Source organism: Pseudorasbora parva, chromosome 19 (assembly GCF_024679245.1).
Source record: "Pseudorasbora parva isolate DD20220531a chromosome 19, ASM2467924v1, whole genome shotgun sequence".
In the NCBI taxonomy this organism is placed as follows: domain Eukaryota; kingdom Metazoa; phylum Chordata; class Actinopteri; order Cypriniformes; family Gobionidae; genus Pseudorasbora; species Pseudorasbora parva.
This window is the reverse complement of record NC_090190.1, coordinates 16,365,863-16,384,447: the sequence shown is the minus strand read 5'-3', so window position 1 is coordinate 16,384,447 and position 18,585 is coordinate 16,365,863. Positions and strand designations below refer to the sequence as shown.

At 45.3% G+C, this 18,585-nt stretch overlaps 1 protein-coding gene across 1 annotated transcript in view; it reads left to right on the top strand.

Annotated features, from left to right (window-relative positions):
• The window catches only part of npr1a (natriuretic peptide receptor 1a), a 131,787-nt gene that overhangs the window by 71,346 nt on the left and 41,856 nt on the right, over window positions 1–18,585 (top strand). Inside the window, exon 5 of the mRNA XM_067426731.1 lies at window positions 2,922–3,057. Within this exon, the coding sequence (XP_067282832.1) occupies window positions 2,922–3,057 (136 nt within the window). The remainder of the gene's footprint in view (window positions 1–2,921; window positions 3,058–18,585) is intronic.

Genomic DNA, 18,585 nt, shown 5'->3' with positions numbered 1-18,585 from the left:
ATAACATTTGCAATAGCAGTTGCTATTTATAGCCTGTACCTTTTAGCTGTATGCGTTTTTTAGACTAGCGTTTAGACTAGCGTAATTCACTAATTCTACCTCACACTGCATATATGGCGTTTCCTTAGTTTGAGTGTGGCCAAATCCATTTTTTTTCTGCATTCTGCAAATTAATTTTGTGTTGAGCAATGGGCCTGGTTGGGAAATCAAATACTACATCACCGATCTGGGATCATTTTGGATTTGTGTCTAACGAAAAAGGTGAACCTTTAAATAAGGATGAAGCCATTTGCCGGATAAGTAAAAACTAAATATGTGTTAAATGGGCGAACACATCAAATCTCAAGAGCCATCTCCAATCATGTCCATCGGCGTTTGTACAAGTTATGTCCCATTAACGCAAACGCCCAGCTGGTGGTCAGGTTTGTATTGGAGAGGCTTTCGCCAAACAGGCCATATACAAACGAGAGAGTGACAAGTGGAAAATGCTGACAAGAGACGTGGCAACGTATTTGGTGGTGGAGAACGCGCCGCTCCGCAGTTTTTATTCCCCTGCATGTTACGAATTCTGTTTGAAAGTTGCAACGATTTATAGTTTAATATTTAACTTATTTCACTTTATTATGTTTGAAATTCATTTGATTTATTTTAATGGTAGCAGGCTGTGTTCCACTCAAGTGCTGTAAACACGCACATTTGTTAACAGACTGAGCCTCATTTTTTAAATCTCAATATATATATATATATATATATATATATATATATATATATATATATATATATATATATATATATATATATATATATATATATTAAAAATGTGAATTGTTTTATATAAAAGCAGACATTCAAGCTTTGTTTAAACATATGTTTCATGTTTGTGTGATAAGTAGGCTATAGGGCAGTGTTTTAGTTTATTGTTTCAGGTTAGTTTCATCCCCCACCCTGAACCCCACAAACACCATTGGTTGATCAATAACCACTGTGGTGGTAAAAAAACTGCCACCTTCAAAACCCTACAGTGACTGTGATGTACTCTGAAATACAAGCATGCAAAAACATCATAGGCCTACTTCAGTTCTCAAAAATATAAATATATAACTTATATTTTTACAAATAGAATAGCCTTGTCAAATAGCCTAGAAATCTAGACGCACCCTAGCGGCAGCAAATTTAATCTGCCCGTATGTGTCGTCTAGGAACTTTCAATACCCTGAGCTGTATTCCTCACAATCTGGACGGGCCAATCACGTCGTGTATAGAGTCGGCGGGCGGGGCCATAATGACGACGGCCGAGTTGCGTTTGTGTGCTTCTAGTAAACACAGAAACTGGCGAACAGCGGCGGTCTTTCGAATCAGCTTTGACCGCGACTCTGGAAGACTTGGAGTTAAGCTTTTCTCTGAGAAAAGAACAAAGAACGGCACTGAAGTCATTCTTAAAAAGGGAAGATGTGTTCGGAGTTTAGCCGACCGGATACGGCGAATGTTTAATCTGTCAGTGTGCTCTGCTTCACCTTCGTTGCTCTGGTTGGTGTAGCGCTATCCTATCGCCTGCAGAGGGAGTTTAAAAAACAACCGTTTATCCCGCCCCTCGGATTGAGCCCTGTCAATGGTGAGATTCCAGACCAAACATCTTGATGTGGGTCTGGCTTGTCAGGCTACTTGTCAAATGACTATCGTTTTCACTTATATGGTGGAAAAGGAGACGTTTGCTAGAAGGATCGAGTGAACGATCTGTAAGCAACGTATCTATGGTTGTATTTTGTAATACAAAATAATATTAACCTTTGTCATTAGACACACTATTTAGTTTTGTATGGTACTTGGTTAGTTTTGTATGGTACGCTATTCTCCAGTGTCGCTTGTTTACCTGCAGTCCTGATGATTCGGCTTCATCATATCCGCCTGACAATGAACATGTTTGGACAGATGCAAATGTTGGAGGCGTGCATATATAAATGATCTCCAACGCTTGCGTCACGGTTGCCCTGAGAATCACTTATTTTTCCATTTGAGACTCAAAGTATGTGATGTCCATGTACTGAACTCTTATTATTTCACTATGGCAAGGTTAATTCAATTTTTCATTCTAGGGCACCTTTAAGCATTTTATATTCTGAATTTTTGGGCTGTGGGTTCTGATTGTAATGTGCATGAAACACTATTTTCAACTAAAAACTGAAAACTTTTTACACAACAACTGTGTTTTTTTTTGGGGGGGGGGGGGCCTGAAAACACAAGTTTTTAAAAAATGGGTTTCAAAGTGCAAGTTTTTGAAAAGGATAGCATAGTCTCAATGTAAACTACAAAAATGTGAATTTGTGAAAACGGTGTCATGCGTGTGCGTATGCATATCACGTGTCTATAGGCGCGCAGTTTTTCTTTACAAAATGACTTCGCCAACTACTGGCCTGGCAGCAGAATACATCACTTTTAATCGTTTTCCCGGTATTGTTTGTATAAAGTGTATTTGCCATACTGTTTCTCCTGTGTGTTCCCATTGTTGATTACATTACTCTTCATCTCTGACTCATGCATGTGTGACTACACATTACACAAATTGGTGTATTATTTAATTCGCTTTTAGATGTAAATGCAGTGCTCGTAAGGAACAAGTTCTCTATGTGAAAATTCTTTATGTGTTGAAATACGCATGTTGGATCAGGAGGAGCAGATTGTATTTCAACATATTAAAAAATGCACAGGAGGAATGTGTGATATTAAACTGAAGCAGAGGGGTTTTTTAGCGCACAGTCTCGTGTGGCTCATCGAATTACAATCTTGCGATGATGGTTTTATTTAAAAACTCTATTAGTATGGTATCTAGAGAGCTGGTAATCTAATAAACCTAATCAAATTTAAACCCCAATTATTTAGAATTTTAATGCCAGTATGTGATTTGTGCACTTCTTCTCTTCCAGATGAATCTGATTTCGGGATCATTTCACGATGGAGTCATGCTGTATTCTCATGCCCTAAACGAGACTATGGATCGGTCGGGTGTTAGGCCCCCAGGAGACGTGGTCAATAAGAGGATGTGGAATCGCACATACCATGGTCAGTTCTGCTCAAATTTACCTATTGTATCACATCTGTTTCAACAAAAGGGTCTGGTCTACACTGCATCTTATTCTGAATAGGGATTTATTTATTTATTTATTTATTTATTTATTGTGCTTTGTGTTTGTGTGTACGGAAGAAAATGTTGCTGACTGGCATTGCATAAAATGTTCATATAGCACAGGAAGAGTAGATACATTTTATATCTGTTTTGAGGAGACACATTTATGTGAAAAGACATCTAAATGCAATGTGCATAATGATTCAGCAATTTGGTCTCCAGTGCATCCGGAACATATTCATAGCACTTCACTTTTTCCACATTTTGTTATGTTGCAGCCTTTGCAAATTTATTCAAACGGGGGGAAAAAATCACATGTACATAAGTATTCACAGCCTTTGCTCAATACTTTGTTGAAGCACCTTTGGCACCAATTACAGCCTCAAGTCTTTTTAAATATGATTCTTGGCACACCTGTTTTTGCGAAGTTTCTCCCAATTTTTCTTTATTACACTTTTCTGCATTACACTACAGCCTTTTTTAGATCTCTCCGGAGATGTTCAATCAGGTTCAAGTCTGAGCTCTGGTTGGGCCAGTCAAGAACATTCACTGAGTTGTCCTGTAGCCACTTCTTTGCTATCTTGGCTTTGTGCTGAGGGTCGTTGTCCTGTTGGAAGATTTAAAAAAATCCCAGTCTGAGGTCCAGAGCATTCTGGAGCAGGTTTTCATCAAGGTTGTCTCTGTACATTACTGCATTTATCTTTCCCTCGATCCTGACTAGTCTCCAAGTTCCTGCCGCTGAAAGACATCCCCATAGCATGATGCTGCCACCACCATGCTTCACTGTAGGCCAGGCGATGAGCAGTGCCTGGTTTCCTTCAGACATGATGCTTGAGCCCTTTCCCAGACCTGAGCCTCAATACAATCCTGTCTTGGTGGTCTACAGACAATTCCTTGGACTTCATGGCTTGGTTTGTGTTCTGACATGCACTGTTAACTATGGGACCTTAAACAGATAGGTGTGTGCCTTTCCAATAATGTCCAGTCAACTAAATTTACCACTGGTGGACTCCAATCAAGTTGTAGAAACATCAGTTTGATCAGTGGAAGCAGGATGCACTTGAGCTCAATTTTGAGTGTCATGGCAAAAGCTGTGAATGCTTATGTATTTATGGATTTTTTATTATTATTATTTTTATAAATTTGCAAAGATTACAAATCGACTTCTTCCACATTGTCATTATGGGGTATTGTTTGTAGAATTGAGGAAAAATAATAATACACAATAAAAATGCTGGGTTAAAAACAACCCAAGTTGGGTTGAAAATGCACCGACCCAACAATTGGGTTGTTTTAACCCAATGGTTGAGTTGTTCTTACCCAGCAATTGGGTTGTCTTAAGCAACATTTAACCCAACCACTGGGTTAAAACAACTCAACCACTGGGTTAAAACAACTCAACCATTGGGTTAAAACAACTCAATTGTTGGGTTAGTGCATTTTCAACCCAACTTGGGTTGTTTTTAACCCAGCATTTTTTAGAGTGTAGCTTTGTTTAATATCAAAAGCAGGTTGGGCAGTTTGGTGAGATTGAGTTGGACGGAGTGAGAGCGTGACACAGAGCCTGAAAGCGTGTCTCATGCCAAATGCGTGAGAGTTGACAACCCTGTGTTTTAGTTCTGTGAAGCAGAACTTGTTCCGAGCAATATGAGACAGACCTTGAAAGACCTGTAGGAGTAATGAGACTCAAAAACACCTATCAGCTTGTCCACACACTCAATTTGTTAATCTTACACACAATTTTCTTTCATGTTAAAGCTGTGATAAGTGATATTACAGCTTGTGTGCATAATTCTGCTGTTAGACTGCAGGTGTAACAGCTCATGATTCACAGCACAAGCTGCTGAATGGAAACTTAATTTACTCATGTTTAACCAAGGCGCTCTGTAGAATAGATCAGCACACGTAGCTGAGCATGTTTAAGTTTGGACATTTTGGATTGAATTCTATTTAACTGAACTGCTCAAACTTTTAAACCAGCGGGAGCACATTAAATGTCTTAATATTGATGGAATGTCCACCCACTCCCCCTCACCCCCCACCCCACCCCGCAGTGTCTACCACTTGAGTCAATAATCTGTGTAGAACAGAACCTTTGATCAACGTGAAGATTATTAGCACCTCAGATTGAGGCGAGATGATCTGCTCCTGCAGGTGTCTATCTGTAAATCGCAGGTGTCTCATTCCCTCCAGAGCTGCAGATCCAAAATAAGATTTCTTGGCAAGAATGAGTTTGTTTTAAAAAAGCAAAAAAGACTAATAGGGAGGAAGAAATACCTATCGTTTTCACCGACTAACAGCTTTGTCTTCCCTTTGTCTTCTATCGTCTTCCCTCTCTTTCTCCCTTTTGTCTGCATGTGCTCATTAATAACGTGTGTAGTTTGCTCTGCAGCTTTTGTACAATATCCCCTCAAGGGTCCATCCAGCACCAGTCTAAGTACAGCACACAGTGCCAATTGGCAATCCTGCCCGTCTTTACAACAAGGTCCAACACCCACAATCAAGTCACACTCCAATCACAGAGCCGTATGCCTCAATGATCAGAGGAAGGCATTTAGAAAGGGAAATAGGAGGTAAACTGTGGCTCAGTTTAGACCCTTATAGTCAGTATTATCAGTTTTGTAGGTTTAGAGCTTACATCACTTGTTAGCTTGCACAACATGTTCTTTTGCATGTGCTTGATAAAGGGATACATAAATCGATCCTGAACCCACACATACACAAGAACTGCTGTGCGTTTATATTTGCAGCATGTAGTTGTGTCATTGTGCATTCATATTTGTCTCTGTATGTGTTTATTTGACATAAGCTTGTTGAAATAGAATTGAAAAATGAAAACACCAAAACAGATGAACGTGTGTTGGATTACTCTTCAGCTCTGGTCTTGCAGGTCCAGCATCCTGTATAGCCTTGTTATAAATAGATAAATAAAAGAAAGGAAGAGCTAATTAATAAACAAACAAAAGATCAAACAAACAAATTGTTGAAATATAAAAAAAGACATTTTTAATAATCATTAATAATCTAAGCGCTTGAGCATTTTTGACTTGAGAAGGCAAAAAAAAACCTGTGTTTACTGTTTACCCAGTGTCTTGGCAACAGCATCCACATTGAGTTGTACTGTGATGACATACCCTGTTGTAAAAGATTCAGCAATCTGAATGTCCTTTCCTCATCTTGCCTCATAAACAATAGGTTCTTCCAACAACCAAAACAAGTATGTTTTGTTATATATATATATATATATATATATATATATATATATATATATATATATATATATATATATATATATATATATATATATATATTTGTGTCCTCATATGTCATATATTTATGACTTATATATGACACAAATGTGTATAATGACATGGGTATGACACAGGTATTACAAGGAGAGGGTGAAATATGAGGACATTGGTCATGTCCCCACTTTTCAAAAGGCTTTTAAATCATACAGGATGAGTTTTATTTTTATTTTTTTAAGTAAAAATGGAGATTGTTTCCTTTGATGGCTAGGTTTAGGGTCAGGGGCAGTGTAAGGGGATAGACAATACGGTTTGTACAGTATTAAAACCATTACGCTTATGGAATGTCCCCATATGTCACAAAAACAAGTGTGTGTGTTTGTATGTATATATATATATATATATATATATATATATATATATATATATATATATATATATATATATATATATATATATATATATATATATATATATATATATATATATATATATATATAGTTTTAAAACGAAATTTGGATCTGTTTTTAAATACAGCAGGTGTTCAACCAAAATGCCTATTACTGCCACCGCTAGGCCACAGCGTTCATGCAAATCAACACAACCCTGTCACATGTGACACTCATTCACAAAATCACCACCCAGTCAAAACGCAATCAGCGGAAGATTAAACGTACATGCATCTCCACCCTAGCCTGACAAGCCAGACCCACATCAAGATGTTTGGTCTGGAAACTCACCATTGACAGGGCTCAATCTGAGGGGCGGGATAAACGGTTGTCTTTCAAACTCCCTCTGCACGCGATAGGATAGCGCTACACCAACCGGAGCAATGACGGGGAAGGGGAGCTCGCTGACTGATTAAACATTCGCCGTATCCGGTCGGCTAAACTCCGAACACATCTTCCCTTTTTAAGAATGACTTCAGTGCCGCTCTTTGTTCTTTTCTCAGAGAAAAGCTTATCTCCAAGTCTTCTGGAGGCGCGGGCAGAGCTGATTCGAAAGACCGCCGTTCGCCAGTTTCTGTGTTTACTAGAAGCACGCAAACGCAACTCGGCCCTCGTCATTATGGCCCCGCCCGCCGACTCTATACACGATGTGATTGGGCCGTCCAGATTCTGAGGAATACAGCTCAGATAGGAATTGAGAGTTGCTAGACCACACTTGCGGGCGAATTAAATTTGCTGCCGCTAGGGTGCGTCTAGATTTCTAGTTTTTCTTTTTTCATTCAGACAGCCATTCTTCTGGGCAAAAAAAAAAGTAGTTTGCAGCAAGAGGTTGTCTAGCAACTCTCCGTTGACGCATGAGCTTGAAAAACCAAGTCAGGCCAATAGAGTCAGTGGGCGGGCTTAACATAATGACGGCAGAGTTGCGGCGGTTCAGCGTGCAATCCCTGCTACTTCCCTCCTAACAAAGAACGACACTGAAGTAATTCTTTAAAAAGGAAGATGTGTTCTGAGTTTTGCCGTCTGGATTTGGCAAACGTTTACTCTGTCAACAAGCTCTGCTGGTGGGAAAACGCAATGGTACTCCCGCTTGTGATTGTTGTCTCACCACTGATAGCGCTCCAGTTGGTTGTAGCGCTATCCTATTGCGTGCAGAGGGAATTTGATTTGAAAGACAACCGTTTATCCCCCCTCCCTAATTGAGCCCCTGCCAATGGTGAGTTCCCAAACCTAACATCTTGATGTGGGTCTGGCTTGTCAGGCTATCACTGACATGCAATTAAAAGAAACCCAGAAGTTCACAGCAGAATAACCTCATACATCATGCTTTAAAGGGTTAGTTCACCCAAAAATAAAAAAATGATTTTGTTAATTACTCACCCTCATGTCGTTGGACACCTGTAAGACCTTCGTTCATCTTCGGAACACAAGTGAAGATATTTTTGTTGAAGGCTGATGGCTGAGAAAGGCTCCAGAAAGGCCTCCATTGGCATTCAGTACATTCCCACTCACAAGACCCAAAAGGCACTAAAGACGTCATTACAAAGTCGATCTCACTACAGTGGCTGTACAATAATTTTACGAAGCGACAAGAATAGTTTTTGTGCGCAAAAAAAAAAAAAAAGACTTTATCCGCCAAGTTATTGTCCTCCGTGTAGGTCTTGGACGTGAACTCACGCGATAGCGGTGCTCCTTCTCGCTTCTGGGTTATGTATCCAAATGGTGGATCTGCGTCAATAACTTGGTGGATAAAGTCATTATTTTGATTTTTGTGCGCACAATAACTATTTCCGTCGCATTGTAAAATTATTTTACAGCCACTGTAGTGAGATGGACTTTGTAACAACGTCTTTAGTGCCTTTTATGGGTCTTGTGAGTGGGAATATATTGAATGCCAATGGAGGCCTATCTGAAGCCTTTCTCAGCCCTCAGCCTTCAACAAAAATAACTTTATTTGTGTTCCGAAGATGAACGTAGGTGTTACGGGTGTCCAACGACATGAGGGTGAGTAATAGGGCTGTGTTGAAAAAATCGATTCACCATTTCTGAATCGATTTTCATATTAATTTCTAAAGATCGATCCGTAACTCAGAGGATCGATTTAATAATAGGCCTACATTTTCCCCATGAATTTTAATTTTCCGCATCATTGAATTCACGCATGCGCGCGAGGTGGAAGGACATTAAAACAACGAACATGGCAGCTTTGAAAACTCCAGAACCGCCGCAGACAGAGAATACTAGAGTAGGTAAACTCAAGCCGAAGCTCTCGTCACTATACCGCAGTTGCCATGCTGAAGAAACACCGCGTACAGACCGAGTTTTCCATCACTCTTCCTCTTCTCTCGTTACCGCGGCGGACAGAGAATACTAGAGTAAGGTAGACGAGTAAACTCGGGCTGCTGGATATGTCGAGAACGCGGCTTACGTCACAGCCGTTCTCACTGTAGCGCGCGCTTACTGCCAAGGAAGTTGTAATGGCTGGCTTGTCATGACAGCACGCGCCCTCTCCACAGCGCACAGTTGTTCTTTACAACCATCAATACTCCATTAATTTGCAGTTGAATGTCTATAATAATAGTATCAATATGTTGCATAACAACAGTCCTGTAATATTCAGGTAACAGCTGGAAAAAATGCTTTCTTTAAAACCACTTATCTAAATCTCAAAGATCGGATCGGATCAGATCGGATCGAATAATGATAATCGATTCAAGATCTTGAAAATCGGAATCGAATCGACTCTTGAAATTTGAATCGAAACCCAGCCCTAGTGAGTAATTAATGAAATAATTTTTGGGTGAACTAATCTTTTAATTCAGAATCCCATTTAAATCGTTTGTGACTGGATGATCCTCCTACTGCTGTTTGTTTGGACTCAATATGTCCCCACTATAAACACAAATGCCATCAAGCTCCTCAAATTGCCTGTTCTTCCTGTTCCCTTGTTCCAACACTCCTCACGCCTTTTACCTTTCTGCTCCATCTCTTTCTCGACCCTTTCATTTATCCGCCTGAAATACCCATTATCTTCTCTCCCTTTGTCTATCTCTCTCCCTCTAAAGACCCCCTATGCATAAATCCAATCTCACGATATTTACCACAGACAAATTCAATCACCTAGGCCTTTCTCCCTACTATCAATTCATGGAGCAGACCACACCAACACTTTAAACACCAATAACTCCTTCAGGGCACAGCTAAACTCAAAATGAACGTGCTATCGCTCTCTTTGTTGCTTATATTTAATGTTGACACGCTTGAGAGAACTTTGTGACAATTTGTAGATCAAATATTTGAGTTACACATGGCCAATATATGTTTGTGTAGCCTAACATGTTTAAACTATAGTTGGTTTGTGTAGTGGATACATTTATGTAACATTAGTTGTTGTGGAGTTACATTGATTCCACTCATCGACTTGCATGAACCGTCATGTTAATCTATTACACTATTAGTACGATTCTCTCATTTTTACAGAAAGTGTAAAAAATTGTATAGTCACCTGATTATACAATACGTAATACATGTGCGTTTTATGAATTATGTAGACGGTGAGTATTTTCGGGATAGAACTAACGACATAGCTCAAGTCTCTGTGAATACAACCACATTAACCGTACAGCATTCTAGAAAGCTTTATCATATTAGATACATTTAAGTGTGTTTAAAATTATTTTATGATGTTACTCTGTGCGTTCGCTCAGCGGCTGTTGTGACACTTGTTCACACTGCTAAAAGTAAAGTGTTTCTGCTAAATAAAACGGAAACTGAGGATAACGCTGATATGACACAATTGACAGGCGACTCCCGCAGACGCTCCGGCTCTTTGGTTAAAATAGCAATTTTCTCACAATTTATAAATTGTTGAAAACATTTGGGGTATTATAAGAACTCAATTGAACAAAATATATAACACTGGCCTAGTGGTTTTGGGATATTTTACTACAAGAATACTACATAGTGCACATTTAACACAGAATGAATAAAGCCATTTTTATCCATTCTTCCTTGAATTTACGGTCTACATCATTGTCTTGTGTTTATCAGAATAATTCATTTATCGCATTGCATAATCAGATGTAGCGCTCAGTGTCCTTATTTGCACATATATTTAATTTAAAGAAGAAATGATGAAACGTGTGCACATACACTGTGCTGCTTAACTGAACTGTGATTGGCGTTGCAAGTTTTGTTAGACTCATCGCTGCTTTCCATGCATGCTCCGTGTGTTATTAAATATTGTTCCAGTCATATTTCAGTGTGTTGGTAGTCAAACTCCAGCCCTGACAGCATCATTGGTGAAATGCCAACAACACTTTTGTGCTACTGTACTGATACACTTATGGCACGTGTCCAAACACAAAACTGAACAGGCAAAGTTGAATACTGAAACAGTCTTTTGTGACATTTGAATTCTCCACTGTTCTCCACTGTAATGCGATCTCATGCATAATACAGCGCAGTGATTGGATTAAAAGAGTTTATTCTCATAAATAATGCGGAGAAAAGGTCAGAATCTGATGACATATACCAGACCCGTACTCACCAGCCACGGTAACCAGTTACCACTCCAAATTATTGCATACATCACTTTTCATGATGTTAGTTCAGCTTTGTTTGGAAGAACAAAATCACTCCAAATAATCACTCATTACTTTTCATCACTCACTTGCAGCCTATATCCTACATATCTTTTAAAGGAATAGTTCAGCCAAAAAAAAAAAATTCTGTCATTTACTCACCCTCAAGTTGTTCCAAACCTGTAGGAGTTTCTTTGTTCTGCTGAACACAAAAGAAGATGTTTTGAAGAATGTTTGTAACAAAGCAGATAGATCACCCATTGACTATAGTTGGGGGGGGGGGTACTATGGTAGTCAATGGTTGCTCTATCTGCTTATAACAAAACTATCCCTTTAACATAAAAAATAAAAAGTGGTTTAGGGTTTGATGACCCTTAAAGGTAAAAATAAAATAAAAACCCAGTCAGTTTAATACATTATTTTTATTTTTAAATATATTTTTAAGGTAATATTTAAATATTTTGCTTTGGCTTTAGTACAATAAATATGAATATATATGAATTAGTAATATTAATAATAATACAATTAATTCATATAAATATGATTTATTTAATATTCGGAGTCATGTCTTGTAATATTTTTCACACACATTATTAGTGGGACTTGAAATATGCATCAAAATATATAATTGCCTTTATATCTTAAGAAAGGGGTCCATTGAGACCATAGCTATATGTGAACGTCCTTGCCATCAGAACATTTGAAAACCCCTGCAATCATGATTAACCATGACATTTCAATCAATTGACAGCACTAATCAATTTGTATATAAAGAATCTTTTGAGAAGACATAATGATTGCATACCTTTTCCTAAGTACTTTTTAATTTTCATCACCCACTCACTCTCATCTAGTCCGTGCTATCCTCTTTTCTGCATTTCCTTGTTTCTGTCCTTCATCATGTGATGTGCATCAATACAGGTGTGTCTGAGCAGAACACTGTATCTGTCCATAAAACCAAACAAGGTCATCTGTTTTTTTTTGTGTGGTTTTTTATGTCCTGTAACATCTGCGTCCTCCTTTCAGAGGTTGTCATCTGCAGACCCATCTCCTCTACCCAGCCTGCCCTGCTTTGTCTGTTCCCTTTCAGTCGGTCACGTTCGACGTACGTCAGAACTGAACCGACGAATGGGATCTTACTTTAGAGACCAATCCTACTTCGAGCATCTAACAACGAGCCAATGAAATTTGGCATGCGATCACGCATTCCACGCTCCGCCCCGCAGCGCGGGTATAAATAGGAAGTGGAATGGTAGATCAGCGCTTTCTACTTCGGAGCCGAGCAGTGCTTACTGTTTCCTACGAAGAGTGTCTGACTATGAGTCAAAGAGTGTTGAGTGAGAGAGTCTGCCAGTGCGGGTGATACGGCGCGTCAGTGAGAGACCGTCTGATCAGTGATCAAGCGATCTAAAGGAGCTTGTTGGTTCGCTGAGCGTTTCCCATACAAACTGTTGGTTCGCTGAGCGTTTCCTATACAAACTGTTGGTTCGCTGGGCGTTACACACACACAAATACACATCACTGAGAGCTCACACAGGCTTGCAGAACGAACTGTGTGGAGCCGCGGTCATCTCCCTGAGTGCTTCAGCACACTAAAAGAGCAGCTTTCCATTCACAAAAGAGCAACACGGTTTGACCCTGCGTCTTTTTCAAGATGTCATTCAAACCGTGTATTCCTGGTATGCAACTGTTTCCTGTCCTCTTGACGGCCACGAGCGCATGTGAGATTGCTATCGTGGGTGATTCATGTTCTGGTAAAAGAACATGGTCACGTCGGCGCGTTGTTCGTCTCCCCCTTCTCATAAAGGGCTCGAGTGTTCAGCGCGCCGTGTGCCGTCGAGCGGCCGGCTGACAGCGGTGGTTGTCACGACAACCGGCGCGCGTCAGTCGGCGCTCTAGATGCGCGGTCGAGACTATGAAACCTCAGATGGGGTCGAGTCCCTTCGCCTATCCCCCGATCTAGTTCATTTCTAGTGTTACTGGAAAAGGGGTACTTTGGCTGATAAGCGCTGGTGGCCTGAGGATTACAGTGGGGATTCCCCGCCGGGTAAATCCCCTCGGGCCCCCACTCCTCTATCGCATCAAAAGCATGCTGAGACTCTGTTCGTGGGTGGTACGGATTCTCTCATGAGAACACGACCACGTCAGGGCATTGTTCGCCTTGCCTTCTTCATAGAGGCTTGAGCGCTCAGTGCGCTGTGTGCCGTTCTGACGGCCACGTTCACTGTCTCGCATGCCTGCTGGTAGTTGAAGGTGGAATCGCTGGTCCTAAAGAGAAAAAGGGCTAGCGTTTCATTTTTGGCTCTGGCAGAGGACAGATGTCAATTGCTGCATCGGAGAGAGGGAAATATGGAGGGTCAAAAGGGCCAAAAATGAGACAAAAAAAAAAAAAAAAAAGTATCATTGTTTTCCCTCTCTCACTGCCCTCTGCCCTGCACGCACGAGGGTAGTCCCAGCCCAGGGGTTGTGCAGGAACTGCGTGCGGTGTTGGACCTCGCCCTATGGGCGACGAAAATCACTGCACGCTCCCTGGGTCAGGCGATGTCCACACTAGTGGTCCAGGAATAGGGGGCTAACCTGACAGATATGCGCAAGAAAAGCCTGTCTGTCGGGCTGGCCTCCTCGGCGGCACCATCGAGAACTTTGCCCAGCAGTTCTTGGTGGCCCAAGAGCAGACGGAGGCGTTGCACCAGGGTGCCGACGACCAGCTGCTCGGTCGTCGGTCGCAGCGCCTCTGCCGGCTCGTCGCCGAGGGCATCCCCTCCTGCGTCCGCCTCCACCCTGCTAGAGCCGAGCAGCAGCCTCCACTGGAGGAGCAGGGTGCCGGACGCGAGGGACGCCCAACCCGTCCAGGGCCCGCTAACCGGCAGGCAAGCGCAAGGGGACGCGGCCCTGAGACGGGCCGGCTAGGGAGAACAGGAGCTGCTCGGGGGAGACGATGTTCGCATCCCTCCCCCACCCCCCCGGAGGAGGACCGGGGGGCCCTGACTGGTTTCGGTTCTGCCACTGGCTCTCCGGAGTCCAGCGGTACCCACAATTTAAGAGCAGTTTCCTCTCTCTCTGGGCCCCAAGAGGGTCAGGTTGGCAGTGTGCGACGCCCACGGGCCTTGTCACTCCTTTCCTACCCTCCCGTCGCCAGGGGGCAGTTGTGTGGGCCTCGAGGACGCCCCCGGGCCTTCTCACCCACACACTTCCTCTCTCGTGAGCACTCAGTCAACACTCCGGGCCGCCCACGGGCCTCCCGGGTCGGGGCTGAGTGCTTCACTTCCCTGCCTCCGGGCAGTGGGCAGCAGAGTGGGCTCCGAGGACGCCTCCGGGCCTTCTCACCCACTCTCTGTCCAAACCAGGAGTGCTCAGGCAACACTTCGGGCCGCCTCCGGGCCTCCCGAGTCGGGCCAGAGTACTCCGCTTCGCTGCCCCACCCCGGGCATGTCTGTGGTGCGGTTGGTCCCGCTTGCACGGTCTCTGGGGGCCTGGCTAGGTCTCCCCGGGCCGTCTCGCTGGCTCATCCGTACCATCAGACTCGGCTACGCGATTCAGTTCGCGCGCCGGCCGCCCAAGTACAGGGGCATCCTCTTCACCTCCGTGCGAAGCAGCGATGCTCAGGTCTTGAGGTCAGAGATCGAGGTCCTACTGGCGAAGGACGCGATCGAGCCGGTTCCTCCAGCCGATATGAAGACGGGGTTCTATAGCCCCTACTTCATTGTGCCCAAGAAGGGGGTGGGTTACGACCAATCCTGGACCTGCGAGTTCTGAATCGGGCCCTGCACAAGCTCCCGTTCAGGATGTTGACGCAGAAACGCATTTCCAATGCATCCGTCCCCAGGATTGGTTTGCAGCGATCGACCTGAAGGATGCGTACTTCCGTGTGTCTTTCTCCCTCAACACAGACCGTTCCTACGTTTGGCGTTCGAGGGGAAAGCATATCAGTACAAGGTCCTGCCCTTCGGGCTGTCCCTGTCGCCCCGCGTCTTTACGAAGGTCGCGGAGGCAGCCATTGTTCCGCTCAGAGAACGCGGCGTTCGGATTCTCAACTACCTCGACGGTTGGCTGATCCTAGCCCAGTCGAAGGACCAGTTGTGCGAACACAGGGACTTGGTGCTCAGTCACCTCAGCCAGTTGGGCCTTCGGGTCAACCGAGAGAAGAGCAAACTCTGTCCTACACAGAGGATCTCTTATCTCGGTATGGAGCTGGACTCGGTCAACCGGACGGCGCGCCTCACCGAGGAGCGAGTCCAGTCGGTGTTGAACTGCTTGAATATGTTCAAGAGCAGGACAGCGGTCCCACTGAATTCTTTCAGAGGCTCCTGGGGCATATGGCATCTGCAGCCGCGGTCACGCCGCTCGGATTGCTTCATATGAGACCGCTTCAACGCTGGCTCGAAGGCCGAGTCCCGAGGTGGGCGTGGCAGAGCGGTCAGTACCGGGTCCCAGTGACTCCTTACTGCCGCCAAACCTTCAGCCCGTGGTCCAGCACTTCGTTTCTCCGGGCCGGGGTGCCCCTAGAACAAGTGTCCAGGCATGCTGTGCTATTCACGGATGCCTCCACCACAGGCTGGGGGGCCACGTACAACGGGCATGCAGTTGCTGGTCTGTGGACGGGGCCGCAATTGCATTGGCATATCAATTGCCTCGAGTTACTGGCAGTACATCTGGCACTCCGCCGCCTCAAGGGGCCGCTGCGTGGCAAGCATGTACTGGTCCGTACGGACAGCACCACGGCCGTTGCGTACATCAACCGTCAGGGTGGTCTACGCTCCCGTTGTTTGCTCCAACTCGCCCGCCACCTCCTCCTGTGGAGTCAGAAGCAGCTGAGGTCGCTTCGGGCCATTCATGTCCCTGGTGTGCTGAACCAGACAGCCGACGAGCTCTCTCGTCAGCCGACACCTCCGGGAGAGTGGCGACTCCACCCCCAGGCGGTCCAGCTGATATGGGACCAGTTCGGGGCCGCACAGGTCGACCTGTTTGCCTCTCCGGACTCGACCCATTGCCAGTGGTACTATTCCCTACCGGGGGTACCCTCGGCACAGATGCACTGGCGCACAGCTGGCCCCGGGACCTACGCAAGTATGCGTTTCCCCCAGTGAGCCTTCTTGCACAGACTCTGTGCAAGGTCAGGGAGGACGAGGAGCAGGTCTTGTTAGTTGCGCCGTATTGGCCCAACCGGACCTGGTTCCCAGAACTCACACTCCTCGCGACAGCCCCTCCTTGGCCGATTCCCCTGAGGAAGGACCTTCTTTCTCAGGGACGGGGCACACTATGGCACCCGCGTCCAGACCTCTGGAATCTTCATGTCTGGTCCCTGGACGGGACGCGGAGGTTCTAGATGGACTACCACAAGCTGTCGTAGACACCATCGCTTCAGCTAGAGCCCCCTCTACGAGGCGCCTCTATGCGCTGAAGTGGAACCTGTTCGTTGAGTGGTGCGCTTCCCGCCGGGAAGACCCCCGAAGGTGTTCGATCAGTGTCGTGCTTTCCTTCCTGCAAGATGGGTTGGAGAGAAGGCTGTCTCCCTCCACCCTCAAGGTATATGCTGCAGCAATAGCAGCGTACCATGATGTAGTAGAAGGTAAGTCCGTGGGGAAGCACGACCTAATCGTCAGGTTCCTCAGAGGTGCGAGGAGACTAAATCCTCCTCGTCCATCCTCGATACCCTCTTGGGACTTAGCTCTAGTGCTCCGAGCACTTCAGAGCCCTCCCTTCGAGCCTTTGGCGTCTTGTGAGCTGAAAATCTTGTCAATGAAGACAGTGCTCCTGACGGCATTGGCCTCGATCAAGAGGGTAGGGGACCTGCATGCACTTTCGGTCAACGAATCGTGCCTAGAGTTCGGGCCAGGTAACTCTCACGTTGTCCTGAGACCCCGGCCCGGATATGTGCCCAAGGTTCCTACCACTCCCTTCCGGGATCAGGTGGTGAACCTGCAAGCGCTGCCTTCGGAGGAGGCAGACCCAGCCCTGGCTTTGCTGTGTCCGGTCCGCGCTCTTCGCGCTTACGTTGACCGGACCCAAAGCCTTCGGACCTCAGAGCAACTCTTCGTCTGTTACGGAGGCCAGCAGAAGGGAAAGGCTGTCTCCAAGCAGAGGTTAGCCCACTGGATAGTGGATGCTATAGTCTTGGCCTACCAGTCCCAAGACGTGCCTTGCCCGTTCGGTGTAAGAGCTCACTCCACTCGGAGTGTTGCTTCTTCCTGGGCGCTGGCTCAAGGCGCCTCGCTGACAGACATATGTAGAGCTGCGGGCTGGGCGACACCTAACACGTTTGCTAGATTCTATAGCTTACGTGTAGAGCCGGTATCTTCCCGCATCCTCGCCCCCAGTGGCCAGGAGCGCTAAGTGCCCGTTCTAAGTGTCGGCTTGCGAAACGCCACTCCCGCCCTCTGGGCCGGATACGTGCGTCTATTGTCTCCAGTTGTGTTCCCCGGGAAACCGGCTAACCCTGTCGAGCTCCTCCGTCACCCCTCCGGTGTCAGACGTTGCGGACCGTCTGACGCCAGGCCTGCACCCGTATGCTTGTGAAACGTGGCTGTAGGCTGGGTTCCATATGTAGCGGTTCCCTCACGGCAACCCCATATGTGTATTCTTCCACGGTATCAGCTACCCTTCGGGCTAGCCCCGTGTCTTTCCCTCGACAGAGCCCGCTCTGTCGTCTCTGGGCGTGTTCTTTCCCCCCTTCAATCAGGCTGGAACCACCCCAGAGACTGCCATATGTTGCACTACCCTGCCAGGTTAGTCCTTATGTGTATTCTGCCACCTCTCCTTCCCTGAAGGACGTGGCCCCGCAGCGTACCCTCTCTCTCAAATACGAGGTAGGCACGCTTCCCAGCGTTATCCAATAGTCATTCTGAGTGGGTCTTGCAGAAACAGCAGTGACTGTACTCCCTGCTTGGAGCCCTGACTTCCGTACCATACTAGACGGTGCAGTGCGCTCAAGCAGGACGCTGGAAGGGCCAGCATCCTGGCGTTTTCCATAGGGATCCCATTCGTCGGTTCAGTTCTGACGTACGTCGAACGTGACCGACTGAAAGGGAACGTCTCGGTTACGTATGTAACCCTCGTTCCCTGAAGGAGGGAACGGAGACGTACGTCCCGTCGCCAGATGCTGTGCTTCCGCTGGGAGTCCGGTCACCTTTCGGCTCCTCAGCAGAAAAAGCGCTGATCTACCATTCCACTTCCTATTTATACCCGCG